Source organism: Patagioenas fasciata, chromosome 1 (assembly GCF_037038585.1).
Source record: "Patagioenas fasciata isolate bPatFas1 chromosome 1, bPatFas1.hap1, whole genome shotgun sequence".
Classification (NCBI taxonomy): Eukaryota; Metazoa; Chordata; class Aves; order Columbiformes; family Columbidae; genus Patagioenas; species Patagioenas fasciata.
Genome location: NC_092520.1, coordinates 161,233,535 through 161,257,813, shown reverse-complemented (window position 1 = coordinate 161,257,813; position 24,279 = coordinate 161,233,535). Strand labels below are relative to the sequence as shown.

Sequence of the window (24,279 nt, the reverse complement as noted above, 5' to 3'; positions counted from 1 at the left end):
CAGATCCCTCTGTAAAGCCTTCCTACCCTCCAGTAGATCAACACTCCCACCCAATTTGGTGTCATCTGCAAACTTACTGAGGGTGCACTCAATCCCCTCATCCAGATCATTGATAAAGACATTAAACAGAACTGGGTCACTGGGGAACCCCACTTGTGACTGGCCACCAACTGGATTTGGCTTCGTTCGCCACAGCTCTTTGGGCCTGGCCCTCCAGTCAGGTCTTTACGCAGCAAAGAGGATGCCCGACCAGGCCATCAGCAGCCAGCTTCTCCAGGAGAATGCCGTGGGAAGCAGTGCCAAAGGCTTTACTGAAGCATTAGCACACAACACCACTTTTGTGCTCCCAGGACCAGCCCCCCGATAGGATGTCCATTGCTGCGAACACAGAGGGAAAACCCGCCCTCCAAGCCCCAGCAGCCGCCACCGCTCCCCTAAGCCCCGCCCACCGGGACTACCGCTCCCGGCGTGCACCGCACCCTCCCGCCACCACCTGCTTCCGGCGCCGGGCATGGGGGACATGGCGGATCCTGAGGCGGCCGCGGCCGGGGCGAAGCAGAAAGAAAAACAAAAACATAAGAACAAAAAGAAAGCGGCGACAGGTGGGGGGTGGAGTGAGGGTCCGTGCAGGGTTGGCAGCCGGTTCTCCGGGAAGTCCTCGGGCTGAGGATTCCACCCCCTGTGGCTGCGGGCCTGCTGCTCCGTCCTGGCCCATGGGGTCCCTCCGGCTGCCTGAAACCACCGGCGACCGGGGAGCTTGGCTGCGGTTTCGTATAAGCGGAGAGGCAGCGTGGGTGGGGCAGGCTGCGTCCAGGCCTGCAGGGCCGGTGTAGGAGAGCGGTGGGTGTTGGATGCGGTGCGTCCGACCTGGCAGTGCAGTGGGTGCTCCCCTCAGCCTGGGGTGTCTTGTTCTTGTGTTATAGCCTGTTCAGAATGCGTATTCTAGTTGTGAAATATTTTTTGGTTTTGAAAGCTTAAAGACTTAACTTTTCTAATGTCAGATGCTGAACAGATTCAACAGAGTATTAAACAAAACTTTGTGTCCCTGCTTTCAGTTATTGTATCTTTTGTTGTTAAATGGAAAGGAGAAGTAACAGTCACTGATGAAAGTGGAGGAAAAAACAACTTATTTTTTTCTTTTTTGTTTTTTCTTCTTTAATACTTATAACAGTTGATGAATCTGAACTTCTCACTGTGCCAGATGGATGGAAAGAGCCAGCGTTTACAAGAGAAGATAATCCCAAAGGGCTGCTGGAAGAAAGCAGTTTTGCAACGTTATTCCCCAAGTATAGAGAAGCGTACTTGAAAGAATGCTGGCCACTTGTCCAGAAAGCCTTGGATGAACATGTATGCATACTTTCTGATTGTGATATTATGTTTTTATCTCTTGGGAGATACAGGTGTTACTTAAGCTTATAAAAATAGTGCATGTTTCTTTTCTGATGTTGTATTTGTGTGTATTTCTACTGTGCTTGTGTTTAGAAGTGGTAGTGTCTTTTTTTTATCAGTGTTGAAGTGGGTAAGAGTCTATGTAGCCAGACTTGCAGTTCTTCACCGATGTAGTCAGCAGAGCTCCTCGAAGCAGCAGCATCTCGTCATCCAGATGCGGACAACTTTGTTGCGCCAGAATTCAAAGAGACAGGGAGGTGGTCTTTCGGGGCCTATGACACATATATTCAGTCTTTTTTGTTTGTGTCTCTGTGTGAGTTTCACGAAGCTGAAAATTACTTTACAAATTTTGGAAAACACATCTATATTCAGTGTGTAGTGTTCTGTTTCTTAGCTTCTTACTGCCAAAGATGAATTCTGAGGCTCTTATCTAGAAATTGCTTTACTATTTGTTTTCAAATATTGCAGTATGTGAATGCAACACTGGATCTAATTGAAGGAAGCATGACTGTCACTACCACTAAGAAGACTTTTGACCCATATGCAATCATCAGGGCTAGAGATTTAATAAAACTTCTGGCAAGAAGCGTTCCATTTGAACAGGTTTGTATTAAATCCTGGAAGTTTGTATTAAATCCTGGAAGTTTGTATTAAATTCTGTCAGAATACTTATAGTACGTTTTCAAAATGTGGTATTTTCAAGTTAGTCAAGTAAAATAAAGTGTAGATTTGAAGTAAATATATCTGAAAGTGAAGTGAGAATAATAAAATGCAGTATTCTCTTGACTCTTGTGAATAACACATTTGCATTCAGGTTATATTGCCTGCTTCTTGTCTCTTTAGGCAGTTCGTATCCTTCAGGATGACGTTGCATGTGACATCATTAAAATAGGCTCTCTGGTGAGGAAGAGAGACACTTTTATAAAAAGAAGAGGACGACTTCTTGGGCCAAAAGGATCTACTCTGAAGGTATTTCCGATAGGTGCAGTAACCAGAAGATTCTTAGACCTAAGTTTGTGCCAGGTCTTCAGTTTACACTAATTTCTTTTTTTTTTTTTTTTTATGTAGGCCCTGGAACTGTTAACGAACTGTTATATTATGGTGCAAGGCAACACTGTTTCAGCTCTTGGACCCTTTAGTGGGCTAAAAGAGGTAAGGGAAAGCAGATGAGCAGTTTGAGTAGTGTTCGTCTGTGCCCAGCTCGAGGGCAGACGAGAGGCAAGATCTGGCTACCTCAAGAGTATCTCACTGACTTTTCAGCTGTATGTTAGTAAGCTACATTTACATGAATGTCTGTAGTCTTTGCTGGTTAATTTTGTTTAGACTTTCAGATCTTTCTGTCTTTGAAGTAAAAAAGTATTTATGAAATACTTTTTTTTTTTTTTTTTAGCAAGAATTTTTGTAGTTTCATTTAAGAGGTGTAAGAGTGAAAATACTCTGGAGATAATGATTTATAACCTTAAGGAACATATAATGGTTTTCGTAACTATGTAGGAGAAAAATGCTTGTCAAAAGCAAGAGTTTTTTATGACACCGTCAAATCCATGGTAACATGAAAGTAATGTTTGTGAGGCATGCTGGAGAAACCTGAGAATTATTGATATTTGTGAAGTGCTCTGCCTTCTAATTAGTCATGTGCATTACTGTTTTAAACCTACCTGCTTTGGGGATGGGGGAGGAGGAAGCATGGTAGTATGCCCAGTACTTGAATTGATAGGAATATGAAATACTTGCTGAGTTTTCAGTTATCTTTTTTTTTTTTTTTTTTTTTTTTCTGTTAATTAAATACAGGTTAGAAAAGTTGTTCTGGACACCATGAAGAATATACATCCCATATATAACATTAAGGTTAGCATGGTCCACTGTGCATCTTTATTTACAAGAAAATACTGTTTCTTCTCAGAGAGCTGTATGTTAATAATTTACATCTTGAAAATGTGTGTAGTGTGCTTTTTTTTTTTTAAAAAAAATCTGACTTTGATATTCTCTATTTCATCAGGATATAGAGCCATTATATCCTTAACATTACCTGAGAAAACATCAAAGGAAAATTGTGTAAAAACTTTCCTCCATTTGATTATTTGCTTGATACTTGTTCATTTAAACTGGGGCACCTTCTCCAGTGCTTTCTGTCCCCATTTTGATACATGTCTATCTGTCCAGTGTGCTGTTTGTAATTAAACCCCTCTACTTGAGGTGAGAGATGGAAGGTTCAAATGTGACGTAGTCACTGTGCTAAAGTTTACTAAATCTTGTAGTTTGGAGCTCGTCTATGACTGTAATACTCTTTTTTTAATAACTTATTTGCGACACTCTGAAACTACTGAAGACTTTGATGATCAAGAGGGAATTAGCAAAAGATCCTGAACTGAGATCACAAAGTTGGGAAAGATTTTTGCCCAAGTTCAAGCGGAAGAACTTGAAAAAACGCAAGGAGCCAAAGAAGAAAAATACTAAGAAGGAGTACACACCGTTCCCACCTCCACAGCCAGAAAGCCAGGTCAGCTGAAACTTTATTTGGTTACGCAGGAACATAGCATGACTTGAAATCTCATTCTTGCTAATGAGAGATTGGGAGGCCTTTTCTGTCAAGTTTTGATTTCCTGGTGTTATACGTCTGGCTTAAATAGTATAATAATCTGAAGCTTCTCCGTATTTGTCTTGCACAGATTGATAAAGAATTGGCAAGTGGTGAATACTTCTTGAAAGAAAGACAGAAGAAACGAAAGCGAATGGAAGAGATAAAGGTAAAGTAATTCTAACCCACTGTTCAGTTAAAAAGCATTGTGCTGCTGATTTGGATTTTTTTTTTTGTCCCTTTTGGCCTGCTCTATTGATAATTCACATTTTTATTGATAACTTTAGGCAAAGCAAGCAGATGCAACCAAGAAAAGACAAGAAGAAAGAAATAAAGCTTTTATCCCACCAAAGGAAAAGCCAGTTGTGAAAACAAAGAAAGGTAATAATTTTTTTTTTCCTGTTCTAAAACCTGGTGTTAATTCCTAGGCTGACAGGTTTTGCAGAGATACAGCTGTAGAAAATAAGAAAGATCATACAAAAAAATCCTAGTGGTTAAATCAATACCCAGAGTTGCCAGGGACAGTAGAAAGATCATGCAGCCCATAACTCTGTACCAATAAAATGACAGTGCTCTGTAGAACACTTTCCTGATGGAGACACTGGGGACACCCGTCTCAATTGGTTGTTCTGACTACAGCAATTTTGACTTTTAGTCTTGTAGTGAAGCTGCCATAACTTTTGTATACTAATGGCTTTTCTGATAAGAAAAAGAAACCCATAAGTTAATACTTACTTGAAAACTTAGACCACAAACAAGTACTGGTATAAGATGTGGATGGACTGCAAGACAGGGACTGGGGGAGCAAAGTCCCTCCCACTGTGAGGTTCAGGTTTGTGACCACCTGAGGAACCTGAACATCCATAAACCTATAGGACCTGATGAGATGCATCCCAGAAGCCCGAGAGAGTTGGCTGATGTAGTTGCCAAGCCACTCTCCGTGATACATGAGAAATCATGGCAGTCAGGTGAAGTTCTTGGTGACTGGAAAAAGGGAAACATCACACCCATTTTTAAAAAGGGTAGAAAGGAGCACCCCAGGAAATACCGACCTGTCAGCCTCACCTCTATGCCTGGGGAGATCGTGGAACAGATCCTCCTAGAACAGGGGCGTCAGAGTTGTTTTCACCAGGGACCGCATCAGCCTCACAGTTGCTCTCAAAGGGCAGAATGTAATTTTAGGCCTGTATAAATGTAACTACTTATATAGTCCTAAAATTACATTCAACCCTTTGATGGCAGCCACGAGGCTGATGTGGCCCCTGGTGAAAATGTGTTAAACTGAAGAGGCATGGATTTGATGGGTGGACTGTTTATTGGATGAGAAACTGGCCACATGGTCGCACCCACAAGATCAATGGCTCAGTATTTGGATGGACACCAGTGACAAGTGTCCCTCAGAGGTCAGTGTTGGGGCCAGTACTGTTTAATATCTTCATCAATGGCACAGACAATGGGATCACATGCACCCTCAGCAAGTTTGCAGATGACACCAAGCTGAGTGATGCAGTTGACACACCTGAGGGATGAAATGCCATCCAGGGGGACCTGGACAAGCTTGAGAAGTGGTCCCACGTGAATCTCATGAGGCTCAACAAGGCCAAGTGCAAGGTCCTGCATGTGGGTTGGTGCAACCCTCATTATCAATACAGGCTGGGGGATGGAGGGATTGAGAGGAGCCCTGTGGAGGGTGACTTGAGGGTACTGGAGGATGAAAGATTGGACACAAGCCAACAGTGGGTGCTTGCAGCCCAGAAGGAAAATCATACCTTGGGTGGCATCAAAAGGAGCGTGGCCAGCAGGTCAAGGAAGATGATTCTGCCCCTCTGCTCCACTCTGGTGAGACCCCACCTGGAGTCCTGCATCGAGCTCTTGAGTCCTCAGTATAGCAAAGACATGGACCTGTTGGAGAGGGTCCAGAGGAGGCCACCAAAATGATCAGGAGGCTGGAACACCTCTCCTATGAGGACATGTTTCTTGAAAAGCATGTGTTCTGCAGCATTGATATAGTACTTTTTTGTGATGGCAGTAAGTTTTTGATAATCCTGCTATTTACTGTACTGTATCTCAGATATGGTTCTAGCTGCTGTGTGTTTTCACCTGAAATCCTTCAGTCTTCCAAGAATAAATGACAGCAATAGTTTGTACGTAGAGAAGGAATGAGATCCAAAGAGAACAGCTGGTACCCAGCTGTAGGAATGAACTGTGTGAGGTAGGAGATTTAGATCCGAACTCGTGACTTGTCCCGTAAGACAAAATACCATCACCTAGAGGAACGAAAGAGTACATAATTCATGTTGCTCAGCATTAAGTGTTTAACTGAAGTACTTTGGCACTGCCTGTAGAAGTCTTTTATAAAGGTCTTCATGTAGGGGTCAAAGATCTGTATCGTCTTCCCCCAACCCACTGTTCCCCGTCCTGTTTGCAACAGTTAATGGATGGCCAGGCAGAGAGTATAAGGATGGGACAGGCATATTTGGGATTTTACACCTTAGTTACTTGCAGAAAGACAGAATGCCATGAAAGTTGCTCTGGCTATACCAACTTAATAATTCATTTCTTCTCTTCTTACACGACACCAACCAAACCAATAGGGCCTATGTCTAAGAGAGTGTGTACGTATTAATTTTGGAGGAGTACTTCTGTGGTCTGAGACGTGGGTGATAATGGTTTGTGTGTATGCAGAGTGCGGCTTCTGTGTTCAAATGCAGTTGTATAGGATTTTTTTATATGAATGTTCTCATTTGACTTCTGCTGAAAGAGCTTTGTGGTTAATACGAGTTTCAACAAAATTGATTTTTAGAATAGTTGATCAAATCATTAGTGAACATAAAATGCCACAGCATGCAGTTTACTAGGTTTATATATGAAGTCATCTTGTTGATAGTCAAAATTTAGGATAAGTAAAATTAATGTATGTTATCTTTGTATTTTTTTACCATGTAGCCTCCACTGAGAAAAAAATTGATATTGAAGCCATTAAGGAAAAGGTAAAGAATGCAAAGAAGAAGAAATTAGGAGCACTTCCTGTGGAACAAGTCAAGTTAAAAATGGCAGCAGATGAAAAGAAAAAAAAGAAAAAGTAACTCACCACCCAAGATGCTCATTTGTCTTCTACATTAATGAACATTTTCATACTTGGAAGATTTGAGGCTTCTTGCTGTCAGTGTAACATGGACAAGAAAAGACTGAGTAGAAAGATTATTCTCTTTTCCTAAGTACTTTTTAATAGGTGGACCTGAAGCAGCTGTGCAAAATTGCGAAAGTTGGTGAAGAAGATTTGTGCTGCTGTGTTGTTCGAGAAAATAAGAGCGTGTACTTGGATAATATCTATCTGCCTAAAGAGGTTTCGTAATAGAAACATTTAGGAGTATGCAGGATGTTAAACATTAACATCAGAGAACTCAGTGGGAGTTTAAGGTAATTCTTCTGTGAAAGACAACCAGACCACATGCAGCCTCACTTGTGGTGATAACTTTTACAAATAGGGCAAGATTTATTACTATATTATGCTTTTGTTTCTGTAAAAGCTGATTATTTTTGTGTGTGTTGTCTTGATGTTAATAAACTATTTTAATACATTGTTCTTAAGTCCTTTAATTACTCGTGTGCTGCACAACCTGCATCTTCTTTTCCAGTGGCTGAGGCCACTGAAGAGTCTCCTATGTGATCTGATGAGGTCCGGGTGGTGACTATCGCCATTTACATGTTCTTTGTCATCTGCCTGATCAGATGGCACTTCCTGGAGCTGGCTGAGGGCAACACAGGGCAGGAGCTGGACCTGGGGGTCCCTGTCTTCACCCTCTTGCAGTTCTTCTATGTGGGGTGGCTCAAGGTGAGGGAGGGACATGAGGGGGCCCTGGGGACACAGTGGCCCTGCCACAGATGCCCAAGCAGATCATCAACCCCTTCAGGGAGGATGACCATGACTTCAAAACCATGGTGCTGGTTGACTGCAGCTTCCAGGTAGCCACCCAGGTGTCTGGGAGGAGGGAGCTAATGTGGGGGAACCAAAGTTCAGGGTCATGGGGATGGGGGGGAAGATAAAGGGGGAAACACTGAGGGGGGAAAGGGATTTGATGTGACACCAGGTGGAACCAATGTTGGGCGGAACCAAAGTTCAGGGTCGGGGGGGGGGGGGGGTGGCAAACAATGAGGACAGCTGCGGAAGGGATTTGATGTGGCACAGGGTGGAACCAAAGTTTAGGGTCACAGGGTTGGGGGAAGAAGGTAAAGGAGGGGACACGGCTGGAAGGGATTCGATGTGATACGAGGCAGAACCAATGCTGGGCGGAACCAAAGTTCATGGTCACGGGGTCGGGAAGGAAGGCAAAGGAAGGGAAACGGGAAAGGATTCGATGTGACACAGATCGGAACCAAAGTTGCATGGAACCAAATTTCAGGGTCACGGAGGTGGGAGGGTATAGGAGGGCCCTCCCCGGGGCGGGGTTGAAGCAGGTGTGTGTTACTGTTTTGTGGGGGAGTGCACACTCCTGTGAGGGGCTTTTCTGTTTCTGGTGTGAGCTGGCGAGTAAGCGTTGTTCCTCTGGCAGGTTTGGTTGGTGAGGGTCCACTGCGACGTGCATTTTCCACCAGAAACCCAGACCTCAGGTGACACTGCTGTGCAGGCGCTGAGGGCGGGCGGGGTCTCGGGGAGAATAAAAGATCGTTTGTGCCGTGTGTGTGTGCGTGTGTGTGTTCCTCTTTAGAAATAAAGATGTGCTGCCCAGTGTTTCTGCATTAGGTTTGCACCTGTTGGGGTGAACCCTCCCCGCGGCTCGCGGTCGGTTCCATCACGTCGCCGAAAAGAAATGTTATTTAGGAGCCAGCAACGACTAAATGTAATTGCAGCCATTACTTATCGAAAACGATTTAATGCGCGGTCCGACCTCCGGAACTGGAAAGGCGCCGAATACAGGCGGCCAAGGAGCCCGCGTCCGCAGCCACGGGGCGGGGTGTGGGCGGAACCACGGGAAGGGGGCGTGACAGGGGCGGGGGCACAGGGCGGAGCCAGATTGCAGGGGCGGGGCATGGGGCAGAACTACAGGGCAGGGGGCGGAGCCTCGGGGGCGGAGCCTCGGGACGTACTGGGCAGCCGGGGCAGCCCGGGCTTTTCTGGAAGATGCTGTAGGGGTGTGTTCTTTTCAGCTTATGGTGAAAAGGTGAAAACTAGACTTCAACATGGGACTCTCTGCACCTTTTGCCCCGCTTCCTCCCTTTGGCCCCAGATACCATCGCACTCCCATCAATACTGAGCACATGGGAAGAGAAATAAAGCCCCGAAAAATAACTTCTAGGAATCTGTACCGCACCATAGGAATCATGCTGGAAGCAGGAGCAACAACAGTCAGTAACAGGCTTTATTCAGGGAATTTCAGGAGAAATGTCATCCGAAACAGGAACACTCATGTAATTCAGGGCCTTGGGCCACATCATGTTCTTCCCCTTTTCTTCCATTGCGCAGATGCACCTTGCAATCTCTTCTTTTTGCAAGTCTCCTCCCATTCTCAATGCAATCACTGCTCCAGAACTGGAGTCCTACCTCACAGCACTTGGGAAACTCTCCTCTCTCTCCTCTGGCCTCTCCTTTCTCAAGCCACTGGCCTCGGGGGAGTGATTCCAGTGCCTCAACAGACAGACCTCACTGGAGGAGACCTTGCCTGGCTTCCAACTGCTATTTGGTTGGTGCAAAAGTAATTGTGGTGTTGGACTGTGCATTTTCAGTCATTAGAACTAGGCTCAAACACATCTTTATTAATCAAAATAGGAAACATTACAATCAACACAGTTTTGCCAACAAATAACAACTTTGTTTATTCCTGTAGCATAAAAAAACATGCTCAGGGATTCTATGAATCAGGATTGCTTTGCATCTGGAAAACTGGAAGGGTTGTAGACTTCTTCAAGTCCCCCATTATGAACACCAAAAAAGAGAGAATAAGAATTTTAATTTTGATTCCGAGTTTTCGGCCCTAACTTGTATACAAAGTTTACCAAATTCATAACTATTTGCTACCTGTCTAAAATCTGCTACTACTAATTGAATGACGTGACAGCTTCGAGACCTGGAATACTTTCTGATAACTTAAAACTTTCTTTTAAAATGTATCAATAGTTTACAATCATATAAACATAAACATTTAAACCAAGGCTCTTTAAAACAGTTTACAGAAATCCTAGCATCTATGTGAAGAAAAAGAGTGTATGTCTGTGTGCTTGGTTTATGAATAACAAGGTGGACGAATTGTTTATCTCAGCCTTTTAAGTATGAAATAATTTAGAAGCAGTTCATGCAGTATGGATGCAAGGGAGTGCAAGTTCCTTTGGATTTTCCTGCTACCTTGGACCTCAACTGAGCATCACATGTGGGTCACTGGACACATGGTAACACCATTGCCAGATGCTACCAGAGAGCACCAGCCTCAGTTTCTCCAAATGGTTACTTACATAAATATACAAGTCATTACCTTTTCTATATAGTACAGATACAGGTCACAACTTCTCAGCTGTGCAAGTAGTCAATTTGTATACCTGGAAGGATAATGTTCACATCAGAGTTCCATATATTTCTGTGTACAAGGACACTAACAAAACCTCCTCATTTTTGCCAGCTTACTCTGATATTTCACAGAGTGCCTGCTGTGCCCTGTCACATAAATGTCTAGCAGGTAGGACTTGCTGGGCTGCAGGCCTTTGGTTGTCTCTGTGGTCACTGCTTTGTGGGCGTTCTGGCTGTGGAAATATTTACAGAGAACCTTTTCCCATTTGTTCCTTGTATCTGGACCCAAGCACTGGTTCTGCTCTGTTTTCTTCTGCTCTTCATTGTAATTGCCACCCACTTCCCTTTCGTAGATGCAGAATTTGTTTCTCTCCTGCGTCCCCAGCCATGTCACAGTAACTGAAGAAAATGTGTGGAGTTTGTCAAAGGCTTTGATTTGTGTATCTTCAGGAAGGAAAGGAAACAACTGCTTGCTGGGCCTTGTGGTAGACAGGATCTTCAACATAGAAGCACCTTTTTTGCTTCCTTTCAGCCTGATGAGATACTTAGCTTTTGCTTTTCCTCAAAGCTGGAACTGCCGCACACCCTCCACATTATAGACAAGAGAAGTTTTCCATCTCCTCTCACTTGGATCTGAACAGCATCCAGGCATGAATGAACAGAGAAGGTGACTTTTTGCTGAGATGAAACAGGAGCAAACCATAGAAATTTGGCTCCCTTTCTCTCTACATCTGTAACTTGGGTATGCTTCAGTTCAACTGTTTTCTGTTTAGCCTCCTCTTTTGTTCTGGCGAAGGTGCCAATATACGTGGTGCTCATGTTGGTGTTTACTGCAAACATCAAAGTAGTGCTGCGTATTGGGCTTCAGGTCAGACACTGTGAAGAAGTTCTTGCTTCCGATACAAACTTTATGCAGGTCAACTCTGCACTTTGAGGATGGTTGCCGCTCAAACTTTGATGATTACTTTATTAATATATACACTTTAATTGTGCTTTTTAAATTTAGGACCCACAGCTAAGGTATCTATATAGCTTTAGCATCAAATCCCTATCTGTACTAAAACTTCAGGGAGTCTTGTCTTTCTGTTGTTACAGAGCAAAAAGGCTTTGGATTGTGTTTAGTCTTTTTGTCTTGTTATGGTTGACAGGTCACAGGGATTGTTGGCTGGGCATTTATTTAGTTGAACTGGAAAATCAAGAAAGCCTACTCATATTCCTGAATGCAAGTTAAACCAAGGGTTTTGTCTGATTAAGAGTCCATATCTGAGTGGTGACTGCCTGCATGACTCAAGGTTGGTACTTTTTGCATCTTTTTTCTCAGATAATATAACTATACAGTTATAACACTTGTATAAAAAGTAAAGAATAGAAAACGAAGAGGATTTGGAAGGGTGAAAAAGGGTTCTTTTTGTATTTTCAGTACAGCTTGAACTATTGCAAATTATCTCCTTAAACTGATGTTAGAGTTTACAGAGCTGCAAAAAAGTAACCCAAAGGCTGTATTTATGTATCAGTGTTTTGCATTTATCATATGGAATTCATGGGCATTTATGCCATGAGATAAGTGTGGACAACTCAAAGTGTTTTGATTATCAGGAGTTAAATATCTGGATTTTTGAATGTCCTTAAAATGAGATGCAGTAGTTGTTTAGCTTTGACTTGTTGACTTCCAGGCTTTTTTTGTTTGAAAGATACCATGTTGTAAAGTTTTGTGATTTTTTTTTCCCCTTAAGCCCTAGTGATTTACAGAGTTTTTAACGAAGCTTTTTCTATGGTATTTCCTTAGAGCTGCTGAAGTATACAGTTAAATGACAGTGCTGTGAACGTTTTGAACTTTAAGGGCTCTGTGTTCATTCTGTTTACTCTCCTGGAGACCAAGCATTGATTAAACTAAGCAGGGGAGAATTCCTGCTGAGCTCATTTTTGCCCCTGGACACAACACCGTGTGCTCTTTTCTCTCCTGCATTTCTCTTTGCGGTGGTAGGATCTAACTGCACATGCCTGCCATGGGGCAGACGCTGTGCTGGGGTGACAGCCCTGGGCAAGACAGTGTACTCAGAGTTAGTCCTGCTGCCTGTGTGCTGCTTGCCATCCTGTTTTCAGATGGAAAAGATGAGGGGTAATGGGTACAAGTTACTCATGGGGATATTCTGATTGGACACAAGGGGGAAATTTTTCACAGTGAGAACAATCAGTCATTGGGATAATCTCCCCAGGGAAGTGGTGGATTCCCCAACAAGGGACGTTGTTAAGATTCAGTTGAACAGGGTGCTGAGTCATCTTGTCTAGAATGTGCTTTTGCCAAGAAAGGTTGGACCAAATGATCCTTGTGGTCCCCTCCAACCTGGTGGTTTATGATTCTATGACACATAAAGCTTGAGGCTTTGGTCTTGCACAAGAGTGGCAAAAAGACAAGAGAGGAGGAAAAAAAGCCTCTCTTTTTAACAGGTAGACTGATGGCCTTGCTTTTGCAATGTTTGTTGGTTTTTGTTTGTTTGTTGTCTGTTTGTGGTGTTTGTTTGTTTTAAACAACCTAATCTGCCTAGTTTGGAAGACAGAACTGAGCTTGGCTCTCTCACAAGTAAGCCAGCATGGTTACTGGGCCCTTGTCACTGAAGTGTGGAAAAGAAACTGCTCATCTCCTGTCTGTGAGTGTGATGTCTTGGCTACAGAAGCTCTGGTAGCCAAGAAACTAAATATAAAGATATATGAAGAGCAAAGATATATCAAGGTCAAAATTCAGAATTTTGTCCCCAGCCATACTTGCATTTTGCAAAGTGATTTATTCAGGGAATGCTGTGGTTCTGAGATGAGTCTACTGCAAGCAGTTAACTACCTGGAAGAGTAACATGAGAAACTTTGGGTCCCAGTTCTAGTGTTTTCAGTTCAGAAACCCCCCAAGCAGTGGAGTTGGGACTGGTTAATGCAGAAACACTGACAGCTACCACAGGGGCAGAACTGCAGAAACAAGCGGTGAGGGGAACTTCCCAGCTTCTTTTACAGCACTGTGTGCCTGTGCCATGCAGCAGGGCAGGATGCAGAGGCATCTAAACCCACCTCTGAATAAACACAGACCGCTATGGTCCAGATGTGTGCTTGTGCAGCTCCGCTCCTTCCAGCCTCCTGCTGCTTTCTGCCTGCTCCAGATGTGAAGGTTCTGGGAGACTCAGCCTCTGGCAGCTGTTCAGTCAAAAGCATAACTATGTGCACAGCATGAATTTATTTGGAGATTTCTGCCATCTTTCCCAGCATTGTGTTTCTCAGCATTGTACAGGTTGGAGCTGAATGTGGAGGTTCTTTTGTGCACCAGCAGTTAAGCTTTAGGTCATGTAGCAAATACACAATTGCTGTACATGGGAAGCAGGTAATAAAGATTTATTGTTTGAAACAGCATCCAAAAACTCTATGCTCAGAAAACCAAACCAAACCAAACCAAACCAAACCAAAATGAAACAAAACACAAAATCAAAACCAAAACCACAAAAAACCCCAAACAAACAAAACAACCCAAAAAACCTATAAAAGAAACAAACCACAAAAGACTGCAGTGATAAATAATCATGTGTAAACACAAGTGAAACTATGTCTTGGCACAGGTGATGTGTTCAAAACCAAATTCCAAGCAAAAAGAAGTACCAATGGCCCCAGTACACTGCAAGACTGGGAAACACACTGCCTGCCCCAGGATGCAAATGTCAGAGCTCACAGGGGTCCAAAAATTCTTTTAAAAAAATGCTTAAATGAAAAACCTCTCGAGGCTACTCTGCATCTTGCTGGGGGAGTGACTGAGGAAAGAGTGCAATAGGAACAAGAGATACATGATCTGCCTGGGGCCTCAGCCACTCCTGCAGCCCTTCCTGAGCAAGTGTGGCAGGCAGCTGCCTGCACCTTGGTGTGCTGCCTGGGCAGCATGCTCCCATATCCACCGGATCCCATTCACACCACTCGCTTTGAAAACGTACATGAGTAATTTAAAACCAGTTACTTTACTGGGCAATGAGGAAATTCTCCTAGCTGCCGCCTGCAGCCAAGATGGTATGTCTGTGGATGCAAACGATGTCTCTACCAATCTTTGTGTTGCCAGTAACTTATCTGGAGGGAAGGGATGCGTTGATTCAAGGGCTCTTGTGGTCTTCTGCATGTGTGTCACTCACTGGCAGGTGCTACAGGCCAGCGTTTTGGTAGCAGCCAGGTGGTCAGAATTGTCAGGATAAGGAGTAACAGCCTTAAAACAACAACAGTGATGCAGTACTTGTCACATGCAGATTTGCTGTCCCACTCTGGGTACCAGTTGGAATAACCTATGAACAAAACAAGTTACTTGTTTTCAAGTATAACTGCACCAAGGGCAACAAATGGAAGCAGTAATTCTGGTGGTACTTACTAGTGACTTTGTCACGTTCTGCATTTCCTAGAGAGAGAACAGAAGTGCACGTAAGCAGACTTACATGTTATAAACAATTTGAGTCTAAGCCAAAGGGAACGAAGTGTAAGCCTCAGGATGGGCTCACAAATGCAGCTATGGGAGCTGCATTTCTTTCCAGGAAGAAGCAAAGACCCACTGACTTTGGGAGAGACCTGCGGTGATTCTCAGGGCTTTGCTGGAGAGTTCTTGATCACATTGTGTTGACTTGGCCTCAAGTTGTACCAGGGGAGGTTAATATTGTATATTAGGAAACATTTCTTCGTGGGAAGGGTTGTCAGGCATTGGAACAGGCTGCCCAGGGAAGTGGTTGAGCCACCATCCCTGGAGGTGTTTAAAAGATGTATAGACGAGGTTCTTAGGGACATGGTTTAGTGCCAGAGCTTGGTTAATGGTTGGACTCAATGATCTTGAGGATCTCTTCCAACCAAAATGATTCTATGATTCCATGATGCTATGACTTCTCCTCCCACCAGTGGCTAGCATGGAGAGGACTCACTCCCCTAGGTGTGCTTCCCAAGATCATTTTGGCTTTTGCCCAGTGCTTTGCCTTTAAGATCCTTGGCCTGTAGCTAACATTAAACAGTCCCGTGTGTCAGGGACTCTCTCTTGTTCCTGCATTGCTGGTGTTTTAACACCACATTCCTGTTCCATTAGTTGACCTGGGGTCAAGTGCTAGGCAGAAGTGTGACCATACCCTCAGCTCCCCCAGGAATGTCCACAGTACAGTGCCCTGTCCTTCTTATGAGAATTACAGAAGGTCTCCTCCCCTCCTGACTCCATCCATCCACTGCAAAGCCAAGTGCAGGAGAATCAGGTGGGCTGCCAGGGACTCAGGCTGAGCACCATGTCCCTGTGAAGGGCTCTCACTTGTCAGCTTGGCTCTCTCCCGGTGTTTAGGGGAAAGCAGATGGCCTTGCTGATGTTCACTGGAGCAAGCAGCTTTGGCAGGGCCATGGCAGCTCTCCTTTCCTGCAGCGCACAGCGTGGTCAAGGCTGGCTTGGACCTGCACCAGCTCACGCTGCAGATCATGCACCAGGTAGCAAACTGGAACCCCTGGGAGGGGACGTGGATTCCCTTCTGTGCTTCCCATTTCTGCTAGCAGTAACTTCTGGCAGGGATAATGACACCTTAAACTGGAGCCACTGTATCTCCTGTATCATACTCTCCAGCACCCAAATAGCAAACCAAACACATCACTCCCCAAAATAGAAAACAGGCTCCTTGGGGCCTTCTCCCCTCTCTTTGTGCATCACTGCTCACTTGGCTTCTGGCTGCAGTTTTTCAGACTATATTTAGGAACAGGAGAGTGCTGTGCCTGCCACCTGCCAGTATCTTTAGTGTGCTTCTTCCCTTTCTATATGTACTTGGGGAGGAGGGCTGGTTGTCTACTACTTACTACACAACCGGCTGGCACACTGCTCGCCGTTGCAGTCGCTGCACGCTGCTCCCGTCTTGTATGGGTGCCATGGGTAATTCCCACTGCAAAGGAAAGTAACACTGCTCTCAAACCACCCTTGGGATGAGAACCTTAATACCTACCGCTAATTAGTTTTTAACCTGGGTTCTGCTTCACTTGTGTTGATAAGGAGATGGTTTTTGGACGGTCCCTGTCTGAGTGCCCTGTGCCCAAGATAGGCAGCAAAACAGGAGAGGTTGAGTGTAATTGGGCACCCTGTCTAGAAACCTGGAGACAGCAGTATTGCTAACCTGGGAATTAAAATAGTCTCAACTCTGGATAATTTGTGTGTGTGGAGACTGTGGGCTCTCAAAAAACACAGAAATAGATGGACTGATCTAATAGAGTTGCACGCTGTGAGAAGGAAGGGGTAGAACCGAAATCCTGTGAAATATTTGTAGTGAAAAACCTTACGCCGGCCCGTAGTTGCAGATGAAGTGTGCTGCATTGGTTACGGAGATGTCTGTCATCTTGGGACAGAAGTGGACAGCACAGCCAACCTTGTAGCTTGTAGCCCAAACAATCTGCAAAAACAGATGGGTACATTGGTGATGAAAGCTTTGCTTTAGCATCTGAAGCATTAGAGAGAAAACCTTCTCTCCTCTGTTTCACAACATCAGATTGGCTGAGGAACAAGCTTCATGGGGGAAGGCATCACTGATGGATCTTGAAATCATAGTTTATTCTGAAAAACACTGTGTTATTTTGCCCATTTTACCAGATATTTGTAAAAATGACTCTGAAAGAAGGAATAACTGGCTGTAACAGGTAGTTTTCCTTTCTTGCAAAGATGAAGTTCATCTCCTTTGCTTCAACGTAATCTATTAGCTTTCTGTCTTTCCTGCTGGGAGAGATCAGATGAAATCTGTGCAGAAAAGGCTGAATGATCTGCTACAGCTCTGAAGAGGGCTGATTTCCTTTGTAATAAATCCAGCAGGGAAACATGGACAGATTGCTGGAAGGCACTGGTGTTTTGGAAGGAGCAGGGAGAAGGAGCATGTCTGGGCTATTTTCCTGCTTTTTAGCATCACAGCCATGACTAAGAAAATCTAGAGGCAAGTGCATGACACCATCTAGTGATTCTCTGTCTACCAGAAGCCATTTGGTTTGATCCTGCATCCTATATCCAGCTCAGAGATTTCAGTGCCGCTAAATGCTGCAGTCCTGGACAAACAAACCCTGTGAGGGAGGGGAGATGGGGGCACAGTGGTGCCCCCATACAACAGCAGTGATGACTAACTATGTGAGAGATGTGGAGAGATCCTGGCCGCACAGGAGATGAAGAAACACAGTTGTACCTCCACCGCCTCAAAGGCGAGGCCTGGCCCTTTCTGTTTGTGCCAGTTTGGTGCCAGTTCTGGGAAAAGGGGACAATCCTCAGGCTCTTGAGCGTGTTCTCAGTGCAGCAGCAGGGCAGAGGCTCTTTCCCAACGCCAGTCATAGACAACTGGATCCTGAAGGACAGTACAGGACCAAATCACAGGATCCTCACCATCCCAGGTGGCCACTGACTGAGGCATATGCTGGGGATGTGGTTCTAGTATCTACAGTAATCAGTAATTGTACCCAGGGGGAAACTTCTCTGTGGCTGGAAAGAGAGAAAAGGAACAAGGGGTTCCCTGGAGGTGCAAACCCAAGGATGGCTCCCAAAGCTGGCAGATATACAACTTATAGCTACAGTCACTACCACTGCTGACTCCAAGTGAGAATAATGTTATTTTCTCATTCTTCCCCATGCAACTGCCTGAGCTGCTTCTCTACAAACAGTATGGTAAACACCACTGCACCTTAATGCCAGGTGAGGTGTGTTTCACTACAGTTTCCAGATGCTGACTCTTGCCATGTCCTTGTGAGCAAGGTCAAAAAGCAACACGCTATCACCCTTCATGGTTCCTGCATCCAAATGTCTTCTCTGCACGTGTTGCATGTGTTGTGCAGATACCACACCAGCTTCAGCTCATCTCTTCAAGTCCTAAATGCAAATGTGTATCTCCACAGAAAATATTAAATAGCCTCAGGTTAAAATATAATCCCTAGAGTCACTGTTACAAGCCATCCTGCTCTCCCATAGCTGTGGTTAGTGACTAGGGCATGGCAGTGACACTCTTCTGCCTCACTTTGGCCTCTTTGGGAATTGTGGATGGGAAAAATTGCACATGTGATGCTTGCAGAGCTGCAGTCACCTCTTTACATGCCAGTATTTCCCCAGCCCTTGGTATGTGGATGCTGCCTGCTAGAGCTACAGCCTCATCCCACCACATGCTGCAGCTCATAGCCATTGCCTTGCCTGGTTTATGGCCACAGCTTGGCTAAATCTGACTGCGTGATGGCTGTCCTGTTTTCTTCCTGGAAGCAAATTGCAACTGACATAAAAATAATAATGCAGTGACTCTTTTCCTCCCTAAAACGGGAACATGAGAGCATCTTGTGCACACAGGCATAAAATGAGACTGCAGCACTTGAAAACCAGTTCATTGAATCTTCAGTAGAAATCTAGAGTTTCTGTGTCAAAATGGTAATACTGGTTCGTGGTTTAGATGGAGAAATGGAATGCCTACCTGTGTATAGTGGCCGCATACTCCTCTGCACTTGTTGGTGGCATAATCGTAGGCGCTGACCTCTTTGTACCAAGTGGTGATGGCTCCTTGCACAGTAAAAACAGAAAGTGTGCCAGTCCAGAGGTTTTCTCCAACACTGGTAAATTTGGGGTGAGCCTGCCCTGGTTCTCTGAGGTGCGTATTATGTTTAAACAGGCATTTCTTTGCCCAGGCTTTCGCTGTCTTTGCCAAATCTGGATCCCAGCTCTGCAAAATAAAGGCAACTAAAAATCACTTTGGTATCTTAGAAATGCAGTTGTTTAGAGTAATTTCTGGGAGAAGCTGGATCTCAGTATTGCATGTGCTTCAGGTTTGTTTGGTTTTTGCTTCTGCTGAGATATACAGAGTTACATGGTAAATGGACTTGTAGGATCATTTCTACTTTGAAATTAATTACTCATAAAACTTGAGCAAGTTTTTGGGGTGGTGGGTGATCTTGGCTGATGGGTTGGTTGGACACCGAGAGCTGTATGTCAGTCAAAAATAGGTTTGGGGTGCGATGTGCATTTTCAGGCTGTGCCAGCCATGAGAGAATGTTAATGTAATTTAAACAGTGAATTTACAGGAAATCTGGAGACTGGGGGGTATGTTTACCTTACCAATCAGACCGGAGTCTTGGGCAGCCTCATGCATGAAGGCCACTATTTGCAGGTCAGCTCAGAAGCACGCTGGGATTTTTGGGACAGTCTAAACTCAGCTCCTGTGGCAGATGCACTCACTCATCCAGTGACAGCCCCTTGGTTTGCATCTTTGTGTTTGGTGGCTTCAAATGCTAGTATTGAGTTTGCATGTATGAAATTACTCTTCACTTGCTATTCAATCCTATAGAAAGTGGTTATTTAAGCAACTGAGTTGTATAAATGTCTTTTGTTTGCCCTGGAGGTGGTGTCTGGTTTTGCTGGATTTTCTTGGGCACACAATGTGATTGAGCAAATACAATAATGTACCTCCCAGAAAATGCAGTACCATGAGTGTATGGCTCTAGTTCTAATTACATTTTGTGCCATGTAAATCAAGTTGTTCGATACTGAACTACTTTGTATTAGACTTTAAAAAAACAAACCACTTTTTTTTTTGTCCTTTTCTATATGGATTAAAATATCTCAGTTGCATCTGCAAACATAGAATCACTAGAGAAATTGTTCTGAGTGGATCAGTAATAGTGACTAAGGAAAAGGTGGTTTTTAGTTTTTATGGCTATGCTTTACATAATATAACTTCTTTGTACCTTAGATAAATCTGAAACAATTTGTATATTGTTTGTGTTACCAATAACTAATTAAAAATTGCAAGATCGTACCAAAATACATCTACAGAAATCTGAAAATATTTTTGTAACCTATGTCTTCCATTTCTTCCTATGGCTAACATTTGGCAGGGGGGGAGGTGTGTATTTGCCCACAAAAACTAACACATAAATAATTTGCCTAGGAACACAGTGTATCCAATATTAAATGTAAACTTCGGGTAGGGGGTCTTATTTCAAGTGAGCAGTTGATATTTCCTTAGGTGGTAGCTTTTAAGGACAATGAACAAAATTGGGCATTGTACAGAAGTTATCTTCCAGTCCCAACATTACTGCAAGTTAAGAGAGAGGCTGCAGTTCACATCTTGTCAATGCTCCGAGGTCGCAAGGAGAAGACCCCGCTGAAACATTTATGACAGTGGCGGACGCACCTCAGTGTTTTTCACATTCTGCTTTTTGAGGGTCTGCACCCCTCTTCTCTCCTTCATCCTATAATAGTATCAATAATAAGTCTAAAGTTTCATAAAGCTATACATAATAATAAGCTTAAAGGTAATAAGTTTAAAGGTACTTTCCTTTTTTGTGTGACTGCTTGAACTGGCTGATTGGTGTAAAAGCAATGTGCAGAAATTTATATTCTAGAATGATCTTTAGTATAACTACAATTATACTCCTTATTTTCTTATGAAACTGCATTTATGCAAATAGGTTGGACTAAACTGCACAGGGAAAATGCGCAAGACAGGGAGGTTTGCAGATAGATATTATTGCTGTTTGAGAAAAGAGCAATTACACTTTTTTTTTACTGATGAACTATTTCTCAATTTTGGTTTTATAAGCGAGATGATTTGTGAAAAGTGATGTGAGGCAGCAGTAAGTCAAAGGAGATTGTTGTGGAGCCCTGATGAAGCTGGTGAGACACTTTCTGCTGGTTTTGAAGAACCTTAGAGCAGACCTAAGCAACGCTTTGAGTGAATGGGAAAGGGGTAACATTTGTCAGGTAGAAAAGTGTTAGATCAACATTATTATTTTCTAATAAATGTATTGCAATATTGCTTGGGTTTTGTTACTTGCAGTTAAAGAAGTTGCTGTCTTGAATTTTTTTTCAAAAACTCCTTTTCCAAAAGGTGGAAATGCCCTGAGTTCATAGCCTTAATTTTTATTTATCTTGGTGGACAGTCATCTACAGTAAGCAGAAGTTCCCTGTGAAATAAGGAAGTAATCTTCATTTCCTCATTTTTGAAGTGATAAAGGCCATTCAAAAATTAAGAAATATGCTGTTTTCAGTTGCAATGCTTTTACTTCCATAATAGATACTATCAGGTATTGTATTTCTTTCTCTTTTTTTTTCCTGAAAGAGATCTAGGGGCTTTACAGTGTTTTAAAATAAAGTTATGATTAGTTTAGGGTTTTTGAAGTTGTTTTTTGTTGTTGGTTTGGTTTGGTTTGTTTGTTGGTTTGGTGGTTTTTTTTTTGTAATAAACTTTCTTTGTTTCTTAATCCATTTTTTCTTCCTCCCCGCCACAGATTTCAGTTCTTTAATTTTTGAAAAGGAAAAACTAGGCACAAAATTACCCCAATTTTAAAAGATGCATACTGTTTTTTTAATACATCACAGCAAGATTTGGTTAGCATGGGACCAGTGAAGCAATCTAGAAAACAGTGTCTGGAGCAATATGCAGTGGAAGTTGAGGATCCACACTGGAAAGGCTTCTTACCACCCAGCTGAAGAAAGCTGAAGTAAAAGACACATCTAGAAGAGAAACTAAACAGTTTCCTGTCAGGTTGAGCTTGCTCTTTGCTCACCTACCCTTCCCTTAAGGTCGCTTCTCTTTTAGAGTTTGTCAACTAGAAATAGAAAATGCACTTTTTAATTTTTTTTGAACTTTAATTGAGGTGTTGCTATCTATGGATGCGGTTATGTCGTATTCTGGTGGTGACCATGCAAGATGGCAAGAAAGAGAAGCAAAAGGAGATGAGAATTAGGACAATTGCTGTGGTCCGTCCGATAGATCTGTGGAGGTTATTGCAGGAGGAAACTTAAATATTACCCAATCAAAGCACAAATGGTGATGGAAGTTGCAAGAGGCAGCTCCTAAGCTACTGGAATTGAACATCTCACAAATCAGAGATGGGCTTCTCAGCCATAAGCCCAGCTTTGTGCATGTATTTACAGCTTCCTCCTTGATGGGTTTTCCACGTGCCACCCAGCCGGTGAAATGTGAAGTGGCCGCTTCAACGGTTTGGATATCACAGAATCATAGAATGTCCTGAGTTGCAAGGGACCCATAAGGATCATTGACTCCAGCTCCTGACCCTGCAGAAGACAATGCCACAGTTCACACTGTGTGTCTGAGGGCACTGTCTAGTCTGTCCTTGAATACTGTCAGGCTTGGGGCCGTGACTGCTTCCCTGGGGAGCCAGGCTGCCTTTTGCACAGTGGCTGCAGATATTATTGGCCCCGATGCGGTTGGGGAGAAGGAAGGAGGGCAGAGTGGTGCAGGACCTGATACCTCCAGCGCTCGCTCCGGCTGCACTTGTTGCTTTTTGGCTTCCCCTGCAGCCCCAGCACCTGCAAGCAGCTGCTCTGTTGGCTCGATCCCCAAGAGCCTTGCAAAGAAAGCTTAGAGACAGCTCTCCAGTGTTGTTTGGCAACGGTCTCTGCCTTTGCTGACTCAAGTATGAAAGGTTGTGCTTGGGTCTGCACATAAATTACACCCTGGGCTGTTGAGCTGTGGTGCCTTGAAACGAGAAGGCTTTTTACAGCACAAAATGACAGCGTTAGGTTGAGCATTGAAATCTTGGGATTCAAATGAGGAAATTAAGCCAGGCAGAATTATACACACACACGATTGCATAAAGCCATCTGATAATCAGAGCCTTTTTCTCTGTTTTAAAAAGAAGTAGGTCTAATGACTCCAGGAAGTTAGTTTCTTTTTTTTTTTTTTGCATTTGATCACAAAACAATCTTTGAGAATCATAAACACCATCACAATGCTACACACTTGCATGTAAGTCATGAACATCCCCTTACCATGTAGAGCATGTTGCTTGCTGGTGGATTCACTCCAGACCGGAATCTGTTATGAGTTTCCACACATTCCTCAATAAACTTTGGATCTCCAACATCAGGCAGTGTTGATGGTTGATAGGAGCCAGAGGAACAACACAACTGCAGTAACACCAGCACACAAGCAAAAAATACACTCCTCATGATTCTCAGCCTCTCGTCTTCCAGCTTTTAAGAGCAGAGTGTTTCAGCTGTACAAAGTGGTTTTGGCTCCATCAGCAGCGTCTTGCTTGGAAGGCTTGTGGGCCGGACTTATCTTAGCCATGGTAACTGAATATGGCTTTAGTCACAGGAAATGAGTCATAATGCAGGAGCGTGGCTATGAGAATGAGGAAATTAAGCTACAAGTTAACCTCAGAGCTGTGGCAGCTTTGTCTTATTTTTTCTTCTCTAGTTGTGATGGGCAAGCTTATTTTGTCCTGTCCTTTGGGCTTGTGTTTGCTTTGTTTTGTTTTGTTGGCCCTCAGCATCCCATCCATAGCAATCACTATATCACTATGGATTAAAGTTTTGGATACATTTTCTGCTTTTCATGAAAATAGCATTGGTGTTACAGCAGATACCCTGAGCCAAAGTGCTGTGAGAAGCAATTGATTTGAACTATGGCTTTTACTACAGTATGAACAGTCACTTTGGTTGTACATTGAGTTACTGGAGGGTTAAGTTTGGCTGAGAAATGCAATTTAAATATGCTGCAGTTATTGATGTGTTTTTCCTGTGATCATATGCTTGTGATCTGTGTTACTATCAATTTCTCCTTCCATGCTTTAGAAATTTGTAATTAATTCCATACAACCCAAGCCCCAAACAGAGCTGAGTGCTATGAAGGTTGGTGCTGTCTCATGCCAGGTGCCCAGCACCTATGCAGCCATGAGTTGGGAGCTGATGTCCCATGCATGTTGTTTTGGATGCCCAACACTCCCTGCTCAGACCCACCACCATCACCACACTCTTCTTCACACTGCCTATAACTGTCACCTTTTCATCAAGTTCAGGCCCTTTCCCACAGTCCCAACC

At 43.6% G+C, this 24,279-nt stretch overlaps 2 protein-coding genes and 1 pseudogene across 2 annotated transcripts; 1 reads left to right on the top strand and 2 right to left on the bottom strand.

The window, feature by feature from the left end:
- Positions 1 to 474: 474 nt before the first annotated feature.
- Positions 475 to 7,553, top strand: KRR1 (KRR1 small subunit processome component homolog). The gene is made up of 10 exons (XM_065829310.2): positions 475 to 602; positions 1,172 to 1,347; positions 1,858 to 1,992; positions 2,233 to 2,358; positions 2,458 to 2,541; positions 3,181 to 3,237; positions 3,719 to 3,889; positions 4,059 to 4,136; positions 4,255 to 4,348; positions 6,914 to 7,553. The coding sequence occupies exons 1-10, from the start codon at positions 512 to 514 to the stop codon at positions 7,051 to 7,053; spliced, it is 1,152 nt and encodes a 383-aa protein (XP_065685382.1). The 5' UTR covers positions 475 to 511; the 3' UTR covers positions 7,054 to 7,553.
- Positions 7,554 to 10,550: 2,997 nt separating this feature from the next.
- LOC136099467 (protein NDNF-like) lies at positions 10,551 to 11,427 on the bottom strand (annotated as a pseudogene).
- A 2,459-nt stretch (positions 11,428 to 13,886) lies between these two features.
- On the bottom strand, positions 13,887 to 23,514 carry GLIPR1 (GLI pathogenesis related 1). The gene is made up of 6 exons (XM_065853364.2): positions 23,227 to 23,514; positions 18,908 to 19,153; positions 16,764 to 16,873; positions 16,290 to 16,372; positions 14,851 to 14,877; positions 13,887 to 14,767 (listed from the first exon to the last, which is right to left on the bottom strand). The coding sequence occupies exons 1-6, from the start codon at positions 23,404 to 23,406 to the stop codon at positions 14,613 to 14,615; spliced, it is 801 nt and encodes a 266-aa protein (XP_065709436.1). The 5' UTR covers positions 23,407 to 23,514; the 3' UTR covers positions 13,887 to 14,612.
- Between the last annotated feature and the right edge of the window lie 765 nt (positions 23,515 to 24,279).

Excerpts from the sequence above, each read along its gene's own strand:
- KRR1 (XM_065829310.2), top strand. The coding sequence starts at position 512 with ATGGGGGACATGGCGGATCCTGAGGCGGCCGCGGCCGGGGCGAAGCAG. Across the intron at positions 1,348-1,857 it reads AGAAAGCCTTGGATGAACAT|TATGTGAATGCAACACTGGA; the intron begins GTATGCATACTT and ends CAAATATTGCAG. Across the intron at positions 1,993-2,232 it reads GAAGCGTTCCATTTGAACAG|GCAGTTCGTATCCTTCAGGA; the intron begins GTTTGTATTAAA and ends TTGTCTCTTTAG.
- GLIPR1 (XM_065853364.2), bottom strand. The coding sequence starts at position 23,406 with ATGAGGAGTGTATTTTTTGCTTGTGTGCTGGTGTTACTGCAGTTGTGT. Across the intron at positions 19,154-23,226 it reads CAAGCAACATGCTCTACATG|AGCTGGGATCCAGATTTGGC; the intron begins GTAAGGGGATGT and ends TTTATTTTGCAG. Across the intron at positions 16,373-16,763 it reads ATCTGCAACTACGGGCCGGC|TGGGAATTACCCATGGCACC; the intron begins GTAAGGTTTTTC and ends TTTCCTTTGCAG.